At 36.6% G+C, this 19,240-nt stretch overlaps 1 protein-coding gene across 1 annotated transcript in view; it reads right to left on the reverse strand.

Annotated features, from left to right (window-relative positions):
* Positions 1 to 6,193: 6,193 nt before the first annotated feature.
* The window catches only part of LOC122790374, a 538,652-nt gene continuing 525,605 nt past the window's right edge, over positions 6,194 to 19,240 (reverse strand). Inside the window, exon 11 of the mRNA XM_044057888.1 lies at positions 6,194 to 7,319. Coding sequence (XP_043913823.1) covers positions 7,209 to 7,319 — 111 coding nt within the window. The 3' untranslated portion in view covers positions 6,194 to 7,208. The remainder of the gene's footprint in view (positions 7,320 to 19,240) is intronic.

Here is a 19,240-nt window from a genome sequence, read left to right on the forward strand (position 1 = left end):
TTAAACTAAGTAAACAGTAAAACTAACAAATTAAAACATGCTATAATCTTCACTTTTTGAAAAATTACTTCCAGGTTCAGCATCTGGAGAATAACTAGAAATGAAAATTACAAAACAAAATTATGAAACAAAGTGACTACCATTTGCAATGGGTAGTTTCATTCAATTCTGTTTGTCACAATACCTGAATTACACACTGAATTTGAATGGTTGCTTGCCAAAATGTAATTATTCTTACAGTCGCCACAGGGATTTACAGCTCTGACTTATAGGTGGAGCTAGACAGTGACATAAGGCACCTGCACCCACCATGTCTAAAAAGAATGATGTGAATCTGGCTACCTGCTCACCAGGGAATGCAGTCTCTCTTTTTTAAAGCACACTGAAATAAGTTGTCCTCAGGGGAGTTCATAGGATGTCATACTAACCACTATTGTATATTTTTACAACATTCTGGGCAATATGAAACTAATATTCTTCAGCAAACTACAATACAGTCTCAAAGTCTTTTCTGTTTCAAACTTTTAGAGGTACTCTGTTTTAGCTCTTATTTTTATCTCTCATTATCTATCCATGCAACACCTCCTATTCCTTTATGGACTTATTAAAGGCTTGGATATACTATCAGTGCAGTCATACAGCCACAGAGAAAAGAAAACAATAGTTCAGCTAGAGTGAATCACTTGCAGTATACACATGCATGCGCGTGAGCGAGCACACATACACACACATACGTATATACACACACACACACATACGTATATACACACACACACACACACACACACACACACACACACACACACACACACACACACACACACACACACACGCACACACACACACGCACACACACACACACACACACACACACACACACACACACACACACACACACGCATTGTAAGCTGTAGGATCCTATATGGATTATCCTTGCATATTTTGGGGAAATATTAGTCGTATCATCTGTTTGACCAAAGTGTGCTGAAATGGAATTGTTCATGGTAAGGAGAGGATGAAAGCAGACTATCATTGTGTGGTGGGACCCCATCATACCCCCAAATTAAAGAACTAAATATACTCGGATGATGTTGTGAGATCTCATGGTAAGTTGTATTTTCAGGGAGTGGGGTTTTTGGCCATTGGCAGTTTCAATGAAACAAGGTGAATCATGTATCAGTCATATTCAATAGTCAGCTAATTTATAATGTACTTGTATTTACTATATCAGAATGAAATTATATTTTATAAATGACAGAAAATTATGAGCATGTGCTAAATCCATATTGATATTTTATTTTTGTTTTATCTGAATTTATATTGCATTTGTTATCACTATTTTTAACTGTTTGTAGGTAGGAAGAGACTGCTTATTAACAAGCTTTACTTTTATTCATATTTTGTTTTACCTTTAGTTTCACTTTTGGTTGTGAGAAAGGGAGAGGTTTTGCATAGGCAAGCTCTAGCCACCACAAGGGCCCTAGACAGCTATAAATTTACACAGACTGCAGAGAGGAAAATTCTGAGCATATCAAAACAATCCTTTCTTGGTTTGTGATTTCTTGTGGAGTTGACTGGTAAGAGAAGTTTTATTTATTTTTACTGTTAAAAGGCGGTGCGACTGCAAACTATAGTGACTTCTGTCTGGCTGGTAGAACTTGTATGGTCAGAACAACTTTACTGTATTTTTATTATTTAGTTGGATATTGCTGGTATAATTTTTATCATAGAAATTGATTTAAGTTCCTTTGAATTCTTTGCTACTGACATTGTGTAATTTTTTTCCTTTGCAATATTTTATTCAATTAAAGCTGAATATGGATTCCTTAAATTAGTATGCAATTAACAATTTGCTAATGCACACATATCTTGTACAGTGTAATAAATGCTATGCATATTTAAAGGTAATAGCTGATAACACTGGTGATCTTTGTTCCTCGTGTCAAAAGTTGGATGATTTGCTTACCATTGTTAGAAGTAAATTTTGACTTGATGATGATTGCACATGTGCAACTGGCATGGCTTGGAGAACTTTTGTATCATATATTAATGACTGGACTGATGAACTAAATAATGTTAGGGATAGAACAAATAGAACAGATTTAAGAAATGATGCATCTATTTTCTGCAAAGAACATTCAACTCCTATGAAACATGATGAGGCCCCTGAGAACTATGGAATTGTGGCTGCAAACACTCAGCAATCTGAGGATCTAGTTTGTTTAGAAGGAAACAAAAAAAGAAAGAAAGGAAGAGATTCTCAACAAGTAACAAGGAAGAAAAAGAAACTGACTAATGACTGTAAAGGAAAGAGAATATGTAGTAAAAAGGATTCTGCTTTGTTATGTAACACACTGGTGACAGGAAATGAAGATATCTGTCTATCAGAAAACCCTCAGTCTACAGAAGAAGGCATCACCTTTCCAATGGAAAAGGTAGAACAAAGAGGCAAGGGGCAGATGAAAAGGAAGAAATCAAAACGGAATGTAGAAGGATTGAAGAACATTACTGTAAGAAAAGAGAAGAGAAAGAGGCTGACTACATGGATCAAGCTGTGGATTTACAATGCCAGCTGGATGAGAATTTAATACGCAATGAAAACAGTGGAATTAAAAACACTAATAGTGATGAAGCTCTATCCTTCATAACAATTGAAAGAGCAGAAATGTCTGTATTAGAAGCTGAAGATTCTTCAAGGCTGGCCAGAAAAGATATTCTTGTAAATGGAGATTCAGTTATTAGAGGAACTGATACTTATATTTCCAGAGATGATAATGAACATTGAACAGTGTTATGCTTGCCAGGAGCAAAAATAGAAGATGTGAAACAAGCCTTGGAACGCCTTAATGTAAGGAAGTACAGATCCGTTTTTATTCATGTTGGTACAAATGATGTCACCAACAAAGATTCTCTGACTGTTAGTAGGGAACTGGCATCCCTCTTAGATAGTATAGCTTGTACTGGTATTAGGACATATTTTTCACAAATCACATATAGAAAGGATAGTCAGGTCACTGTGAATGAAAAGATTTTTTGGATAAACACCTAGATGGAAAAAATGTCCTGTTTTAAAAAAAAATGGAAATGTGTAGAGCATCCAAGCCTTCCTTTGGGCACACGTGTGCAGACAGGATGGTGGGCATTTGTCTAGATCATGGAAGAGAATTTTTGCAGCAGATATTTTGCAATATTTGACAAACACTAGCCAGGATTTCTGCCAGGTCAAAAATGTAACAGTTCACAGATAGCAACATTTGATGCATCGATGCATCTCTGATGGTTGTTAATGCTAGGAGCATTAATAATAAAGTGTTTTTATTATAAAATTTGCTATGTTCCCTCAAGATTGATGTTATAGTTTATGAAACATAGTTAAAGAACAATGACTGGAAACCAGTTCTATCAGGGTATAAATGTTTTTATTGTAACAGACATTCTAACAAAAAGTCAGGTGGAAGTGTTATGATAGGGATTAAAGATAGCTATGAGACTTGTGATTCTTACATGTTTAATGATAACACCAATACTATAGACTGTATTACTGTGACAATAAAGACAACCCTGGAACATATAACAATTGTTGGAGTATACAGAACACCAAAGTCAAGTGCAGATGACCTAGAGGAATTCATACATTTCTTACATGAAGCACAGGAGGGAAGAATAATATTAGCTGGGGATTTACATTTACCAGAAATAGACTGGAATAATATTAATTCAACAACGTTAGTAAAGAAATTATTCAGAGTATATTCAGGAACAGCAAATGCTTCAGATTGTAAAAGAATCTACCAGGGGATGGAATCTACTAGATATTGTTTGTGTTCCCGAAGAAATTACTGTAACTTCAAGTCAAGTTTTACCAACATTGATGTGCAGTGATCATGGGGTCATAAAGGTAAATTTGTTGCTTTATAATTCTGCCAAACTGAAATCTAAGCCAATGCATAGAAGGTTAATTACAGATTATAGGGAAGCAAAACAGTTACTATATAAAACTAACTGGAGTGAGGTGTTCAGTGGAAAAACTACAGATGGAATATGTAAAGTTTTGAAAGAGAAATTGTTTTAGTGCAAAAAGTCAAAGATTTAACATCAGGATCTAGGCATGCAAAATCGGGGGGGGGGGGGTATATTTCCATAATAACAAGATACCTGATTAAGGTGAGAGACAAAAAATATAAGAAATGGAAGACAGGTCGAACTACAACTTTGAAAACTGAAATAAATGAGCTGGACAAAGAGATTAAGCATAGCGTTAGACAAGATCAAGAAAAATTTGAAGAAAATTTATATAAAGATATTGAGCATAATAGGAAACCTTTTTCTAGATACATACACAAATTGATAAACTGTGTGCAGATTCTAAAATTTATTCTCAGACACAACAGATTAGATATATTTACAAAATCTTATGCAAAACAGTTTGGCTCCACAAAAGGGGTGGTAAGTTGTCCTAGTGACATCCAGGTAACTCCAGATACTGGAATCAAATTAGATTATATTGAAAAATATAATCTAATTTATAGATTCTTTTCCTTTGTTTTATGCTTTCTCTTTTTTGTTTTAAAATGCTAAATAATGTTTAATATGTTGTCCATTACTTTGTCTAGAATGTTGAAGTCCTATGTTTTATCAATGTACATTGTCTACGTCCTACCAGATTTTACTCTGTTATTTTTGCTTATTTTGTATCTCTTTTGTCTATATGTGGAGCTTTTCTCCCCGGGCCTCTGCTGAAAATGGAAATATATCCAGTTAGACTAGCCCGGTTAACAAATGTAAAATAAAATAAATAAATAATAAATAAAAAGAACTGTGCAAACTGGATCCAAACAAAGTGCAGGGAGGTGACAGAATAAGTAACAATGGCCTGAGAACACTTAAGTAAGAACTTACACTGCCATTACATCTATTATTGACTAGGTCATATAAATATGGGGAAATTCCTCAAAATTGGAGACATGCACTTATTAAACCTGTCTTTAAGGGAAACAGGAGTAGGACAATCCCACAATCATAAAGTCCCCTAAGTCTACTTTCATGTTGGGGAAAAATAATGGAGAAGGTAATACTGGATAAGTTATTGTCAGAACTGGATAGGTTGGGACTTGAAACCATATATCAGCATGCATGTGTTGAAACTAGATCTATTGCCACCTGTAACATATGTTCTATAACAATATAATAGCTATGAATGAGAAATTGTGCTGTGATGTGATTTGTATAGATTTAACTTCAGCATTTGACAGGGTCATGCACAAAACACTGATCAATAAATTAGTACAACTAGGTATTGATGTACTGTTGATAAGATGGATAGCTGCATGTCTTATAAATAGGACATGGCAAGTATTACACACCAACTGGACAGGTGAAATCCTTGGTTATAGTCAAGGTGTCCCAGAGGGCTCTGTACTAGGCCCTTACTTGTTTAGATTGTATCTTTCAGACCTTCCTTTTTCATCTGAGGTATTCTACAGTCTAAATGCTGATAACCTGAAATTGGGTAAACTGATTACAAGTGCTGCAGATAAGGCATGTCTGCAAAATAATTTGAATAAATTGACCATCTGGGCACAGGAGAATAATATGTTGATAAATACATCAAAAACTAAGCATATGAGATTTGGGAGACATAAACTGAAAGGTGAATATTTAATACAGCACACAGTGATTGAAATTGTAGACTCATTTAAGGACCTGGGTATATGGGTAGATTCAGCTATGAGTTTTTCTAATCATATCAACCAGTTGGCTAATGATAGTTATAGAACTATAGGTTGTATAAAAAGATTTATAAAGTCTAGGAAATCAAACATAATGAAGTCATTGTTTGTTAGTTACATTAGACCCAAACTTGGGTATGGAATAACAATATGGAAACCCTATAGGAAAGCAAGCATGAATAAACTGGAAATAGTACAGTGGAAATATACTAAGGGCATCCATGGATGTGAAAATCTAAGTTATTATGAAAGATTAAAATATTTTCACCTGTACAGTGTCTTACAGATATTTAAGAGGAGATCTTATTCAGGTATATAGGGCATTTAGGGACAACTACCTCTGGGAATATTTGGGGTGATCAAAAAGTACTAGAGAATCATCAGATAACCATGTAGAAGATTCTATAGGAATGAGATGTGTACCAATTGGTTCTCTGACAGAGTAGCTGATGCTTGGAACTACATTAAAGCAAGTACTAGCTTAAATATTTTTGAGCTCAGCCTGGACATTTATTATGGGAACAAGTGTTTTGGCATACTGACAAGCTAGAACAGCTATAATGCCCGTGCTTGAAATATTTGTATGTATGTATGTTTGACAAAAAATGCAAATTAGCATAAGTATACATTGTCCTGTGCGATTTTCTTCACATATTATCTATGTAAAAATATTTTTCAGTTTCCATTGTACCATTTTGACCCAGTGGCACAGATTAAATTTCTTTCTTTATTTCATTATATACTTCTGACATAGAGGTATACAGTTTCCAGTCAGCAGTTGCACAACACAATTAAATTAAACCTCTCTTATTTATCAAAACATGTGCACTGACCTAAAAACTGATTAGACTGGGTCTATATCATCAGATCGAATGTTTAAAATCTCGAACAGTCTAAAGAACGAGATTGCCAGAACTAGAAGTGCTTTTTTTGAGAAAGCGGTACAGTGAAGATTGGAATATTTGCCCTTTCCTCACTGTAGTACAATCTTGGAGTTGGAATATATATTTAGCAGGGGGTGTGGGGGGAAGAAGATTGCATTTCAGCATTTTCATTCTTTAGAGCATTACAGATTTTAAACATTCGATCTGATGATATAGATCCCGATCAAACTAACATAATTCCTGATTGTGGAAATTATACAGTCCATCTTACATATTCCAAATAACAGAAAGAAAATTAAACTAATGTTCAATGAATGCATTGAAGAATTACAGTGTGTTAATTACTACAATAGATAACAGAAACTGTGCTCTCCGGTTGCTGTTTTTCATAAAAATATATTTCTGATATTTTCAAATTGTATCAAGCAGTCACATGAATGAACGTTGACAGACAAGATATCATTTGCAATTTTCATGGATATGTATTTCAGTTTTGTAAAATTTGCATAGATCCCCTTTTCATGGAATTCAAAGCAGTGAATAAAGCATATTTAATTATGCATGTTACAGAACAAATAATATTGCTATATATGCATTAAACATTAACAGATGCATATAAATATGGATGCTCTTCGACTGTGGTAGATGAAATATTTTGAGATGTTAATGCTTCTGTGTTGAAAGTTGCATATGTGATCTGGCTGGCCTGTGAAGAAATAAAACATGCTTTTTAGTTCATGTGGCAAGGCACTTTCTCCTTAACAAATTATGTATTATGGGCCACATTATAAGATGCAAAAACATTTAGCAATTATACAAAACATTCAGCCGTTTGCAATGGGAGATCCAGAATGCAGGGTGATGTCATCTCAGGAGATCTAGGGCTGGATTCCAAAAGGACTTGGTCATAAAATGACATATCTTGCAAAACAGTTACTCCATGCTGGAATCCAAAAGCTAGGGCTTCACTAGACCCTATTGAATATGTAGTAATTCTGTCTTCCAGAACTTGACACCTGATTTCATATGGGAATGTGGGCTCTCCTTGCTGAAATAATTCAGCCTCTACAATGTACAGTTGTCTTCTTGATGAGGTGGAAGCCCCACCTGTATATGATACTAGGTAATGCTAGCAGTACCTGATGAGAACCCAGACTGCCTTCAGTACCTAGTACCTCCTAAAGGTGGAGCTGTACAAATGGTTTCAGGAGTTGAGGTAAGTCTGAGATTGTGTACATGTGCTGCTATGTGTACTGTGAATTGTCCTTTGAACTCCTTCGGGGTAGCTCGCAGTATTTTGTTAAACAAAGAAGCATTTTCCGTTGTGGTCTAATACCTGCCCCTTTTCCTGGAATCTATAACAATGTTATAGCAACCATGCTACCACTGCAACATTCTAACAGCTGCACAAATACACTGTTGCCCATCCCCCTCCCTTCACACCTGTGCTCTACTCCTTAGAAATGCAGGAGGTTTTAGGCTTTCCATTTACAAAACACTGAAACATCATCACAAGCCAGCACTAAGGAATAAGTTGGTCCTTAGGGTCTTATCTTACTCTATTAGTAGCATCTCCAGAGACACCATCACACACTACATAGGCACCTTGAACTTGCAAGAGGTGAAAAGGTATTTCTGAAAATTGGACTAAATCCCAAAACCACATATCTGAATTATTCCACAGGCAGAAAACACTGAAGAGATTTAAAGTCAAGCTAAAAGAGCACCTATTCAAAGAAATACTCTTGTAAATGTGTTAAGGAAAGTAGATAAATATTTTAATTGCACCACTGTTTTGCACTAAATCATAACATCTGTAACTGTGATGTCTGTGAAAATGCTATCTTCTACTCTTAATTTGTAAGTTTTTTTAAATAACAGTTACTGTCTTTGTCCTGTATAAAAATATGGACCATGTGAAAATAATCTCTACATCTCCATCTCTTTTATTACAACTGTGGTGGTGTAGGAATAGATTGACTTCAGGGATCTGCTATGTATAACCATTATTTTTGCCATGTGGCTATCTGTCTCGTGTCATTGCTGGAAAGGTTTGAGTGACATACCTACTCACCTGGTTAACAAACAGTGTATTGATAAGTGTTTACAAAGATGGACAACAACTTCTTGATTTAAAATGATAATGCCTTCACTTGTGCCAACATCTTACCCAGCTTCCCTTTTTATTTCTCATGCTGTCTTTTCTCTTATAGATCATCTGATTTATTTATGCCTGCTTCTCCCTTACTTGCATTAACTTTTACTTTGTTTTCCTTACTAGATTCATTTGCTGCAGATTTAGACAGTGAATTTAAGCTTTCACAGATGCATACTTTTTTCTTATCTGGATATGTTATTATGTTTAGCCCTCCTTGTGTTTCAGCTCTCTAGTTTATGTATGAAGGGAATAAAATACACACTTTTACTTTTTCAACTTTCTAAAATGCTACAAACATTAAAAGGGTTTTCCCAGTACTGAGCCCAGCTTTCCACACTATTGACCCCTCTGTTATGACATTGCTAGCCCATTCCTTCATCAGAGTGGACCCCAGTCATTCTGTCTACCACTGTATTATAATCTAGCCTTTTTTTCTCAATACCTCCCTTTAATCTACTCCACATGAAGCAGATCTGTTCACTAAATTTTTGCATGACAACACGTTAAATATCTTCGTAATGTCAGAATATGCTACATCCACATCCGCTCTGTCTTTTCAGCTGTCCTTGTCATGCATTCAAGGAAACTGTTAGATTTGTTTGATAATAGAGTCCTGTTGTAAATCTCAGTTCTCTTTGTCCCACTGGATTTTACAGATTCCTTGAAGTATTTCTTTCATTAGGGCCTAACTAGTAAGGCCAGACTATTTAGTGTTACTAGTTAAAGTATTTACTAATAAACGTCACTTAATTAAAGCACCTACTTCCTGCTATAGTTCATAACCTGCAGATGTTGAAAACAGGACCAAAGGCCATTCAAAAATAGGGTCTATATTATAACGTCGAATTTTATAAAGTTCGAATGTTATAATATCGAACCAGTTTTTTCAAACGCTGAAAACAGTGAAGATGCAGGACACCGAATTCTTTCCTAGGGAAAGAATTTGGTGGGCCGTTGCAGTGGCTTCGCTGTTTTCAGCGTTCGATATGTTGGAGCGTTATGGGTCGGTTTCAGGTAAGTGTGTGATTGTGTGTAGGTTAGGGTTAGGGGGCAGGTTAGGTGAGTTAGGGTTAGGGCGCGGGTCAGGTAAGTGTGCGGTTGTGTGTAGGTTAGGGTTAGGGGGTGGGTTAGGTGAGTTAGGGCGCGGGTGAGGTGAGTGTGCGATAGTGACAGACCTTAGGGTTAGGTTTGGGTTAAGGTAAGTGGATAGCTAGTAGTGTATGTAAAGTTTAGTTTAGGTTTAGGTGTAGGATTTTAAGTGTATGTGTGTAGATTGCTGTTTTTTGTGTGTGTTTGTGTTGTGTGTATGTTTCTCGGAATAGTGATTTTTTTCCCCTGGGAAAAAAAATGCTATTTTGACTGTTCGATGTTTGCGGATTTCGGTGTTTAGGGTTCAATATTATAACATTCGATCTTTGTAGATTTCGATGTTATAATATAGACCCTCAAAAATATGTACATCAAACCATAAATCTAGACATCTAATTAGCATAAACTCATGTATACAGAATAAAATATAACTCTTCAGTCTTCCAGTAGAAATGCGGGACACTACTATGAAATAAATGTTTAAAAATGTAGTCCACATGAGGCTGTTTAATGGTGAAGATCTGAATGCCTTAGCTGCCATCTTATTCTCCCTAATTTGTGCCTTTGCAGGGTGGTAAAGTGGGATAGACAATTATCAGTAGTTATTGGATGCAGTTTGAAGTCTAAAACTGTTGAGAAACTTGCTGGGATCCAATATATCGCTGTGTTCTTTTTCTGATTCTCCTTTCTATGTTCTGCCTAAGTCTGCCTAGCATTGTGTGTATGTGGCATTTGGGTATACTATGGAGGAGGACTGACGTCTTGGGTCTGAAGACCTGAAACACATTAAAAATATTGGGACACACTTTTTTGCTGCATTTTATATTATATGACATTCAAGCTCTCCATATGTCTACAGCAGTACAAGATCGGAATCTGCTTGCAATTGAGGAATGACTCACATAGAATCAAATGGACTTGATCTCACTGCAAGTGGTGGCAACAGAACACACTGTGGATATACAGAATTGGGACACTTTCTGAGTAATATTAGAGAACAAGATCTAGAAAATCATTTTCATCAGAATTATCTTCAATGGTTAGGCTTACCAGAACTTGTGTAAGGTGGTGAAGCCAGCTATGTTTATTGACAATAAACTGGAAAGGATTTTTGGTGGCATATTTCATAATGATTGGCAGGACCCACAGGAGTAATCTAAGGATATAAATCCAGCATGTTCTGTGGCCATTTGTTGTGAATTTATTTGATTATAACAACACTGAGAAGGTTATTTGGAATGCCAGAGATGCAAGGATTTCTAAATATTGTTGGAGCTAAAGTTAGATTCACTCTGGGTTGCATACTGCACAATCTCTAGTTCAAGAGTAAATCTTCTGTGCCTTTAATTAGGAAGTGGAGAGAATTAAGGCTGCCAGATCCACTGCTTTCCCAGCTATATTGTGGGCCCATTATAATGATCAGACTTATTTTACCAACTGATGGAGGCAGAAACTGCACTTGGTAGTAACTTTTTCAGTTAATGGCAAAGGCTTATTGAGGAGGACTCTATTGTACAATGTGATGCTTGCCATGAACACAAAGAAGAGAAAATGGTCTGCACCTTTCATTCTGGGTAAATCATCACAAAATAGAAATAGAAGGAATTTGACAGAGAAACAAATCATGGAATCAGTGGAGGTTGCTAGGCTAATGACCCCAAGACCCTTACAAGCATAGCCAAGTTCAACCCATGTCCCAAGGGTGTCTGGTTCAAGCAGACACTAAAATCAGCACCTACTGCCCCTGTCCAAGAAGGACACAGGTAAAACCCCTGGGGTGATTTTCCAGTTACCCATCTAATAGTCCAAATTTTACTTACATAGGGCCAACAAGGGGTTATGTCTGACATGAAGTCCCCTATTTTGATCATATGAGTTCGATCAGTGAGCCTGTTTGCAACCCACCTGACAATGTATGGGTTGATACCCACCTGAGTGAGTTTATCAATGATGCCTTAGTGGGGGATAGTGTCAAAGGCACTGGCTAAGTCTAGGTAGGCCATATGCACAGATTTGCCCTCGTCTAGGGCTTTGGTAACTGTCTCAAAGAAGTCCACCATGTTTAACAGGCATGATCTCCCCTTGAAAAAGCCAGACTGGGTGAGGTTTCGCGTTTGCATATTTCCTATATCTTTGATAATAAGGTCCATGATGACTCATTCCATGGCCTTTTACAGTAAGGCTAGTCAGGCTAATGGGTCTGTAGTTGCCAGGGTCCATGGATGCACCCCCTTTGTGCAAAGGGAAGATAGTTGTTTTCCATTCTAGTGGGATGAAGCCAGTGCTTAGGCTGTGATTGAAAAGTGTACTCGGTGATGCTAATTCCTGTTTTAGCCTATGCAGAACACAGCCTGGGATGTTGTCTGGTTCAATACAGGCTGTGTTTTTGGCCTTGCAGAGGGCATTTAAGACCTGTTCCTTGGAGATGCTAGGCGGGGAACAGGTGTTAGGGATGGTTTGGGGTATATGTGGTGGAGACAGGGGAATTAAATTTTTACTGAACCTGTCAGCCCATCAGGCTTGTTATATCCATAAGTTCTATATATGTAGTACCATTAATTATGAGTTCAGTTCAAATCTGGGCCTCACCTTTGAGGTTACAGATATAACTAAAGGATGCCTTGTGGTTATCATTAGTTAAGGAAGCTAATTTGGATTTGTAGTTAGCTTTGGAGGACTTCATTAGGACTCTTATTTGCTTGTTTAAGTTAAGGAGGGAGTGTTTCCAGTTTTGAGACCATTGCTTCCCACTCTTAGACAGCAATTTATTTCTCCTATTATATAGCCTATTAATGGCAGTTGTTCACCAGGCAGGTTTGTTTTTCCTTGAAGATCTTGCTTTGGTTCTATCAGGTATGATAGAGTCAAAACAATTGTACAGATGCTTGTATAAAGCGTTGGTGTATAACTCAGCATAAGTGTCTGTTCCATCAGTGGGGGGGGGGGCTACAAAGCTATGCCGTCACGTAAGAAGTTGTAATTGGCCTTGCCAAAGTTTTTTTAGTCTAGTTGTTGCTATTGGGGGGGGGTCTTGTGTTACAGTTACTTCTAGTGAGACTGATTTGTGGTCATACCTCACTAGAGATGGCCACACACTAGGGCTGGTGCAGCGGTCACCCATGTTGGTGAGCATCAGGACCAGGATGCTTGAGCCACTTGTGGGTGTATCAACCTGATGAAGAATATGAGAGAGTTAATGGAGTCGAGGTTGATACCAACATTTCATTGAAACGTCCCACTCAGGAATTGATTTGAGGCTGTGTTACCTCATGGTCCCAGATGGATATCACAAACACTGAGTTTGACACTCCTGACTTTGCACTGATTGAGATTTCCCAGAAAGACCATGATCACATTTTTGGGGGACACTGTAAGTCATATGGTGAAGGATCCAAAGGACTTTGTGGATATTTCATGATGATCTGTTTTTTTCTTTTTGATAAGTATCACCTGGATTTATGTCTTATAAATAAGGTTCCACCAAAACCACTAGAGCAAGCGACTTAAACCTTAGCACGGATATAAATTGGACGTGCTGGAGGGATAGATTTATCACTCAGAGACTCCCTATGCTGTGGAATAAAATCCCGGTCCATGTGAGGCAGAGCACCTCGCTGGCTCTGTTCAAGAGAAATCTTGACCTGTGGATGGGAGATCGTAGGGTTACCCCGGGAATCATCTCTGTGTCACTGCTGGACAGAGGCACAACAAACTAATGGGCACAGTATTTTTTCATATAAGGGGTGGCGTAAGCCACAAAAATTTGGGCTAGGCTTATAAATGCCTTAGGGCAGATAGCCTAGTATAAACCTATGAACCTATGAACCTATGAATGAATGGCTTATACTAGCTCCGAAAGCACCAAGCCATTCTTTACATTAATGATGGAACTCGACTATAAGAGTCTAAGTAAGAATGGGCATTTTATCTGTATTAGTTGCCACTTAATGTTCCAACTACTGCTTTTTTTATTCTCTTATAATAGTAGCACTGCTTCTCATGACTTCATAAAGCATATGGTGTTTAGTCTGAGGGCATTACAAGGGAGGTGGAGGGGGTTGTACTGGTGGTCATAGTACTTACTTTCATTCTCCTTTGTTTCTCCTCATAGTGGTCTTAATTTCCATTTCATTTGAGAGAAATAATTGTAGATATATTGTTCCAATAACATCAGTTTGATATAGTTAAAGTATAACTTTTGTGTGCTGTTGTGTATGCATATTTTTATAGTTACAGTTTAAACTTTTATTTCTTTTTTTTTTTGTATTTCATCATGTTTCACTATTTTCATATATACTTGATATGGATACAACTTTAGTTTGAAGCAATGACTAATTCAATTACTTTGATTCTTAATGCTGACGGTAGGTGACAGGCAGTGAAGGCAGGTGAAGCAACTGATCTTATGTCTTACATAGAATGTGTGAGAGGTGGAATGCATTATATATGTGGAATGTGTGAGAGGTGGAATACATGTTATATGTGGAATATGAAGGCTAAGATTATTTTGTTGCAGGATATTAAACTGAAAGAGGATAACTTACAAGGGATTTTAAAATTCTGGAAATGTTGGAGCAAGTGTAGTAAATTCAAAAATAATAAAAGTGGGTGCTAACTTTAATATGTAATCAAGTAGGCAGTACTATAATAGACGAATAAAAGGATGGTATAGGGAGATGCATAATTCTGATACTAAGAATCCAGGATAGTTATGTTTTAGTGGTGAGAAACTTCTGTGGTCCTAATGAAGATTCAGATCATTGCATGACAGACTTTTTTTTTCAAAACATTGGATTGCCCCGCACAATTTCTCTTATGGTGGGTTTCAGTATCTGAGGACCCCACAGTTGATACTAAAGTTGGAGTATGTTATCTAAAGTTCTTGCTTGTGTAAAATTTCATGTGAGTTAAGTCTTGCTGGGTCAATATCGTATGAGCGAATCACACAAATTGCGAACGCTCATAATATTGAACGTACAGGTGCTTTTTCTGAGATTATGGTACAGTGAAGAATGGGATATTTGCCCTTTCCTCACTGTAGTGTAATCTCAGAGTTGGAATATGTATTTAGTGAGGGGGAGGGTGCAGCCCCCCCACAATAGGAAGTTCGAGGTCCAGTACTTTCGATATAATGAGCGTTCACAATATGTGCGATTCGCTCATATGATATAGACCCGATCTTGGTGAATGGAGGATTTTGCATCCCACCATGATAGATTTCACATATCTATGACCAGGAGGGACAGTTGTTAGCAGGCTAGTTTACTGGCTCTTAAACTGTACAAGAATACACATGCTGGTTTCTAAAAAGATATGACAAGAAGACAGCAAGAATCAAGTGGGATAAGCTGATTCTTCCAATAGAACAAGGCAGTTTGGGATTACCCAATTTGATGGGGTATTTTAGAGCTACACAGTTAAGGCTCCTATACATAGCACAGGCAGAAAGCTATAATAAAAAAAGGAAAGGGATGATGATGAAATGGGGGGAAGCTCAAGAAACGAGGGACTGGGATTTTGGGTGCAGATCCTTAAGGAGGATAACAATAACCATACAGACTATTATATAAGAGTTAAGCCAACATGCAAATGGAGAAAGGAGATTTGCCAATAATGCTGACTGCAGATACGGAAATAGACAATAGGCAAGAGGGGCTGGAATTTATTGGAGGAAAACTAGCAAAAGAACCAAGGTATCAGGAACAAATAATTGGAGAGGAAAATGTAATAGAATCCAAACAGGTCATGGATTTATTTGAACTGCAGGCTAAAAATTACCTTCCCTATCAAGGACTGATATCAGAGTATAAGGAAAAAGAAATAAATAGGGGGATGCTAAGCAAAAGACCATCACTGGTAGAGTTTTTAGTAGACTCTAGAACATAAGCTGCTGTTAAAGAAATAAATAGTAAAGCATGTAAAATATTGCATCATAACTCTGAGAATAAATCAAAGGAGGTTACAAAGGATTGAGAAGAGAAATTGACAGCCAGTTCACAAAGATACAGTGGGGGTATATGTATGCCCCCCTAAATATGCAACAAAGTCTAGAAGATTTGGGATCTTTGCTTGAAACTGTTTACATAGGTATTTTTATACCCCAAGTAGATTCAAAAGTATTTGTCTTCAAGTAGAGAGCAAATGTTAGAGGTGTAATAAGTAAGGAAAAGGTAACTGGGAACATATTTTCTGGGAATGTAATGAGTTAGCAAACTTTAAAAGTTTCCTGCAGACTATTATAGCAGAAGTACTGGGTGGGCAAATTGGTATAACTAAAGAAACTATTTTTTGTGCTATGATACAGAATCAGAATTGCCTAAACATAGTAAGGCCTTGCTGAGTCTAATTATGGTGGCTGCCAAAAAAAAAAAACAATTACTAAAAAATGGAAATTAAAGTCTAAACCAGCTGTAATAGAAGTAGTGAATATAGTAACAGAGATAAAACAACTGGAAATGGGATCTTTAGAAAAGGGTAGGAGCAAATTACATAGAAAAAAAAATAGGAACTGTGGGAACAATACATGTAGAGGAGGAATGAGGTTTAAAGAAGGCAAGATTTGAAAGGGCTATGTAATGTCTGACTGATAGTGACTGGATTGATTATAAGTACTGTATAATGTTTGCAACCAAAATGGTGTCAATATAGTTTATTTTCATTTATATAAATGTATGATTGCCTATGTCATAAGTGATAATTTAATAAAGGTGTTGCTTCTTTAACAAAAAAGCATATCTTCTGATCAAAGTATGGTTATTTTGGAGCTGGGCAGCCTCTGGGTTAGTAGATTTTCTGTTCCTTGATGGATGGATCTTTTATTTTTTAAATCTGAGGGACAAGAATAAGAAAACAAGTGAGTGGATGTTAAAGTACTGGCAAGATGAAATGTGCAGGATGATTTTGGGGTTGAAAATGGGAATAGTTTAAGAGAACTGTAAAAGATTTTGTATGTCAGCAGACTAAATTTGACAAACAAAATGCTAAAATAAAGTTGAAAGAGCTTGAATAATAGACAGAGCAGAAGAAGTGGGTTATAAGAAGCATGGATGTAAAATAAAAGCTTGATTTAGGTTATTAACCAGCTTAAGCAGGAATACAAGTGGTTATAGTTTACATGGCTACATGACAGATGGGATAAACTGCAGTTGATATTATTGGGCTAAAGGAATTAAATCACGATGACTACCTGCATATAAATTGGCAGTTAAAAGGCAAGAGTTAAGGAGTGATACATTGATAAAAGTAAAGTTGATGCATCAACCTTGGGAAAAGAATATGTATATGTGCAACAGATTTAGAGTCCTTTATAAAACTACAAGAGGGTGTACAATTATAGAAGTCAGTATATATCTACGGAGACCAGGGCTTATACAGGTTTGAGAAGAGGATCGATCTACTCGGGGAACAACCTATTTCCTTTTCCAGAAAGCTCAAAGCAATAAACACTTTGAAACTATAGAAAGCCCCAGAACCTATAGAGTTCTCCAAACAGTATAAAAAGTAAATTGCCTCAGTTCTCTTAGGTTTGTTTCAAGAAGTTGCTTAGTTATCAACCCTGTCATTTACTAATGGAAATGCATCCATTATTTTAATTCTTAAACCTGGGAAAAATAAGCTAGACCCCCAGCATATATCATCCAATCTCTTTACATTTAGTGGAGAGTAGGATTTATTCTAAGATATTAGCTAGAAGATTGGATAATGTCACGATTACTTGCTGGAAGATTTACAGCAAGCGTTCATTAAAGGAAGAATAGGAGGACTTGATCTGGTCAGACATTGGTTTACTTTGTATGATCTATCTGCTGAATTGATCTCGTACTGGACTTTAAGAATGCTTTTGACTCTGTGGAATAGGATTTTTTGTGAATGTGCATGAGGAAATGTGAGTTTACAGAGGATTTTATTAAAATGGTGCAAGTCCCTTGTAATTTTGCAGCTGCTACAGTTTTGACTGAGGGATGCACTTCACATACGGTCACATTATAGTAGGGCACTAGAAAGGAACACCAATTGTCCCTGTTGTTGTTCCCATTTGTTATTAATGTACTTTACCAAGGTGCTCAACAGAAATTGTAGTGGATATTTGATTACAAGATTTAACACATTTTATCTGTACATGGTTTACAGACAATGGAGATTTATGGTTTGATAGTCCAGGAAAGGCCTTAATGAGCATTATACAAGTCACTCAAACTTTTTGGGAGATTTCCGGTCTTCATTTGAGTAGGAACAAGAATGTGATTTTTTTTTCCATTGAATAAGAGAGCACTGGAAGAATTACACCAAATGTAGTTATTTTTTTATAGGTTTATAAAGATCATTTATATGCGTCCTTCTTTCTGCTTTCCTGTCATATATTTTAGAACTGAATGTTGATCATTTGTAGGGGTTCATTAGACAAAAAATACAAGAGAGGTGTAAAGTGAACCTCACTTTTTTAGGGGGGTAAAGGCAGCCAAGATGACACTTCTGTATAAAGTTTTGTTTATTTTTAGCCATTTGCCTCAGACTGTGCTTAAAAATAAGTTAGTAAACATGGTGCAGAATCTTCATGGCATTTCTAATGGACAATGAACCTCCGAGAGTAAGCAAGAAAAAATATATGTACCCACAAAAGCAGAGAGCTGGGACTTCCAGAGTTGTCATTGTATGTGAGACTAGCAGTACAAGTGTAGTTTGTTAGGGCAAGACCACAGTCCTGACTATTATGGTTTTAGTCAGAACTGGATGTCATTTTTATGTGGGAACAGAGATGATAGATAAGTGACTGCAACTATGTATGGGATCCGGGAAGAATAGAATATTGACTAACCTAGGATGAGTGAGAAGGAATACAAGGAAAACAAAAAAAAAGCCTACATTAGGATTATTAAAAAGCATATGGCAAAACAAGCAGGTCAAAACATTACCTCTCAACTATCTAAATTTTCACAGAACGTCCAGAGTTTTCCCTCATATTTTTGGTCTGTTCCTCATACAATTTGTGGTTTTCTGGTTTTCTGGATTTCTGTGGTAAATCAGTGAGAACTGAATTCACTAAATAATCACAAGCACTTTGGTTTCACAGTTCATATCCTTCAGAAAATGCATGGTAATACAGAACTTTTATTCTAGCTACTTTCCAAGTTTATAAGAGCAATATTTAAATGTATCCTTATTTTGGGGCTTTGTCTGTCCCCCCATTATTTTTGACTTTGTCCAGATTTTTTGTCCTAACAGAGAGCTAAGCAAAACAAATAGAGCCACAATTGATTTTACTTCTTGGATTAAATGTAATGTTATATATAGACTAGATGGGTGTGGTAAAGATTTTGTGGAACTTAATAATCTACATTGTTTGAAATGGTGACAATATGTACAGCTGAACTCACATCTGC

The sequence above is a fragment of the Protopterus annectens genome, chromosome 16.part0 (assembly GCF_019279795.1).
Source record: "Protopterus annectens isolate FY-2018-M chromosome 16.part0, PAN1.0, whole genome shotgun sequence".
In the NCBI taxonomy this organism is placed as follows: Eukaryota; Metazoa; Chordata; order Ceratodontiformes; family Protopteridae; genus Protopterus; species Protopterus annectens.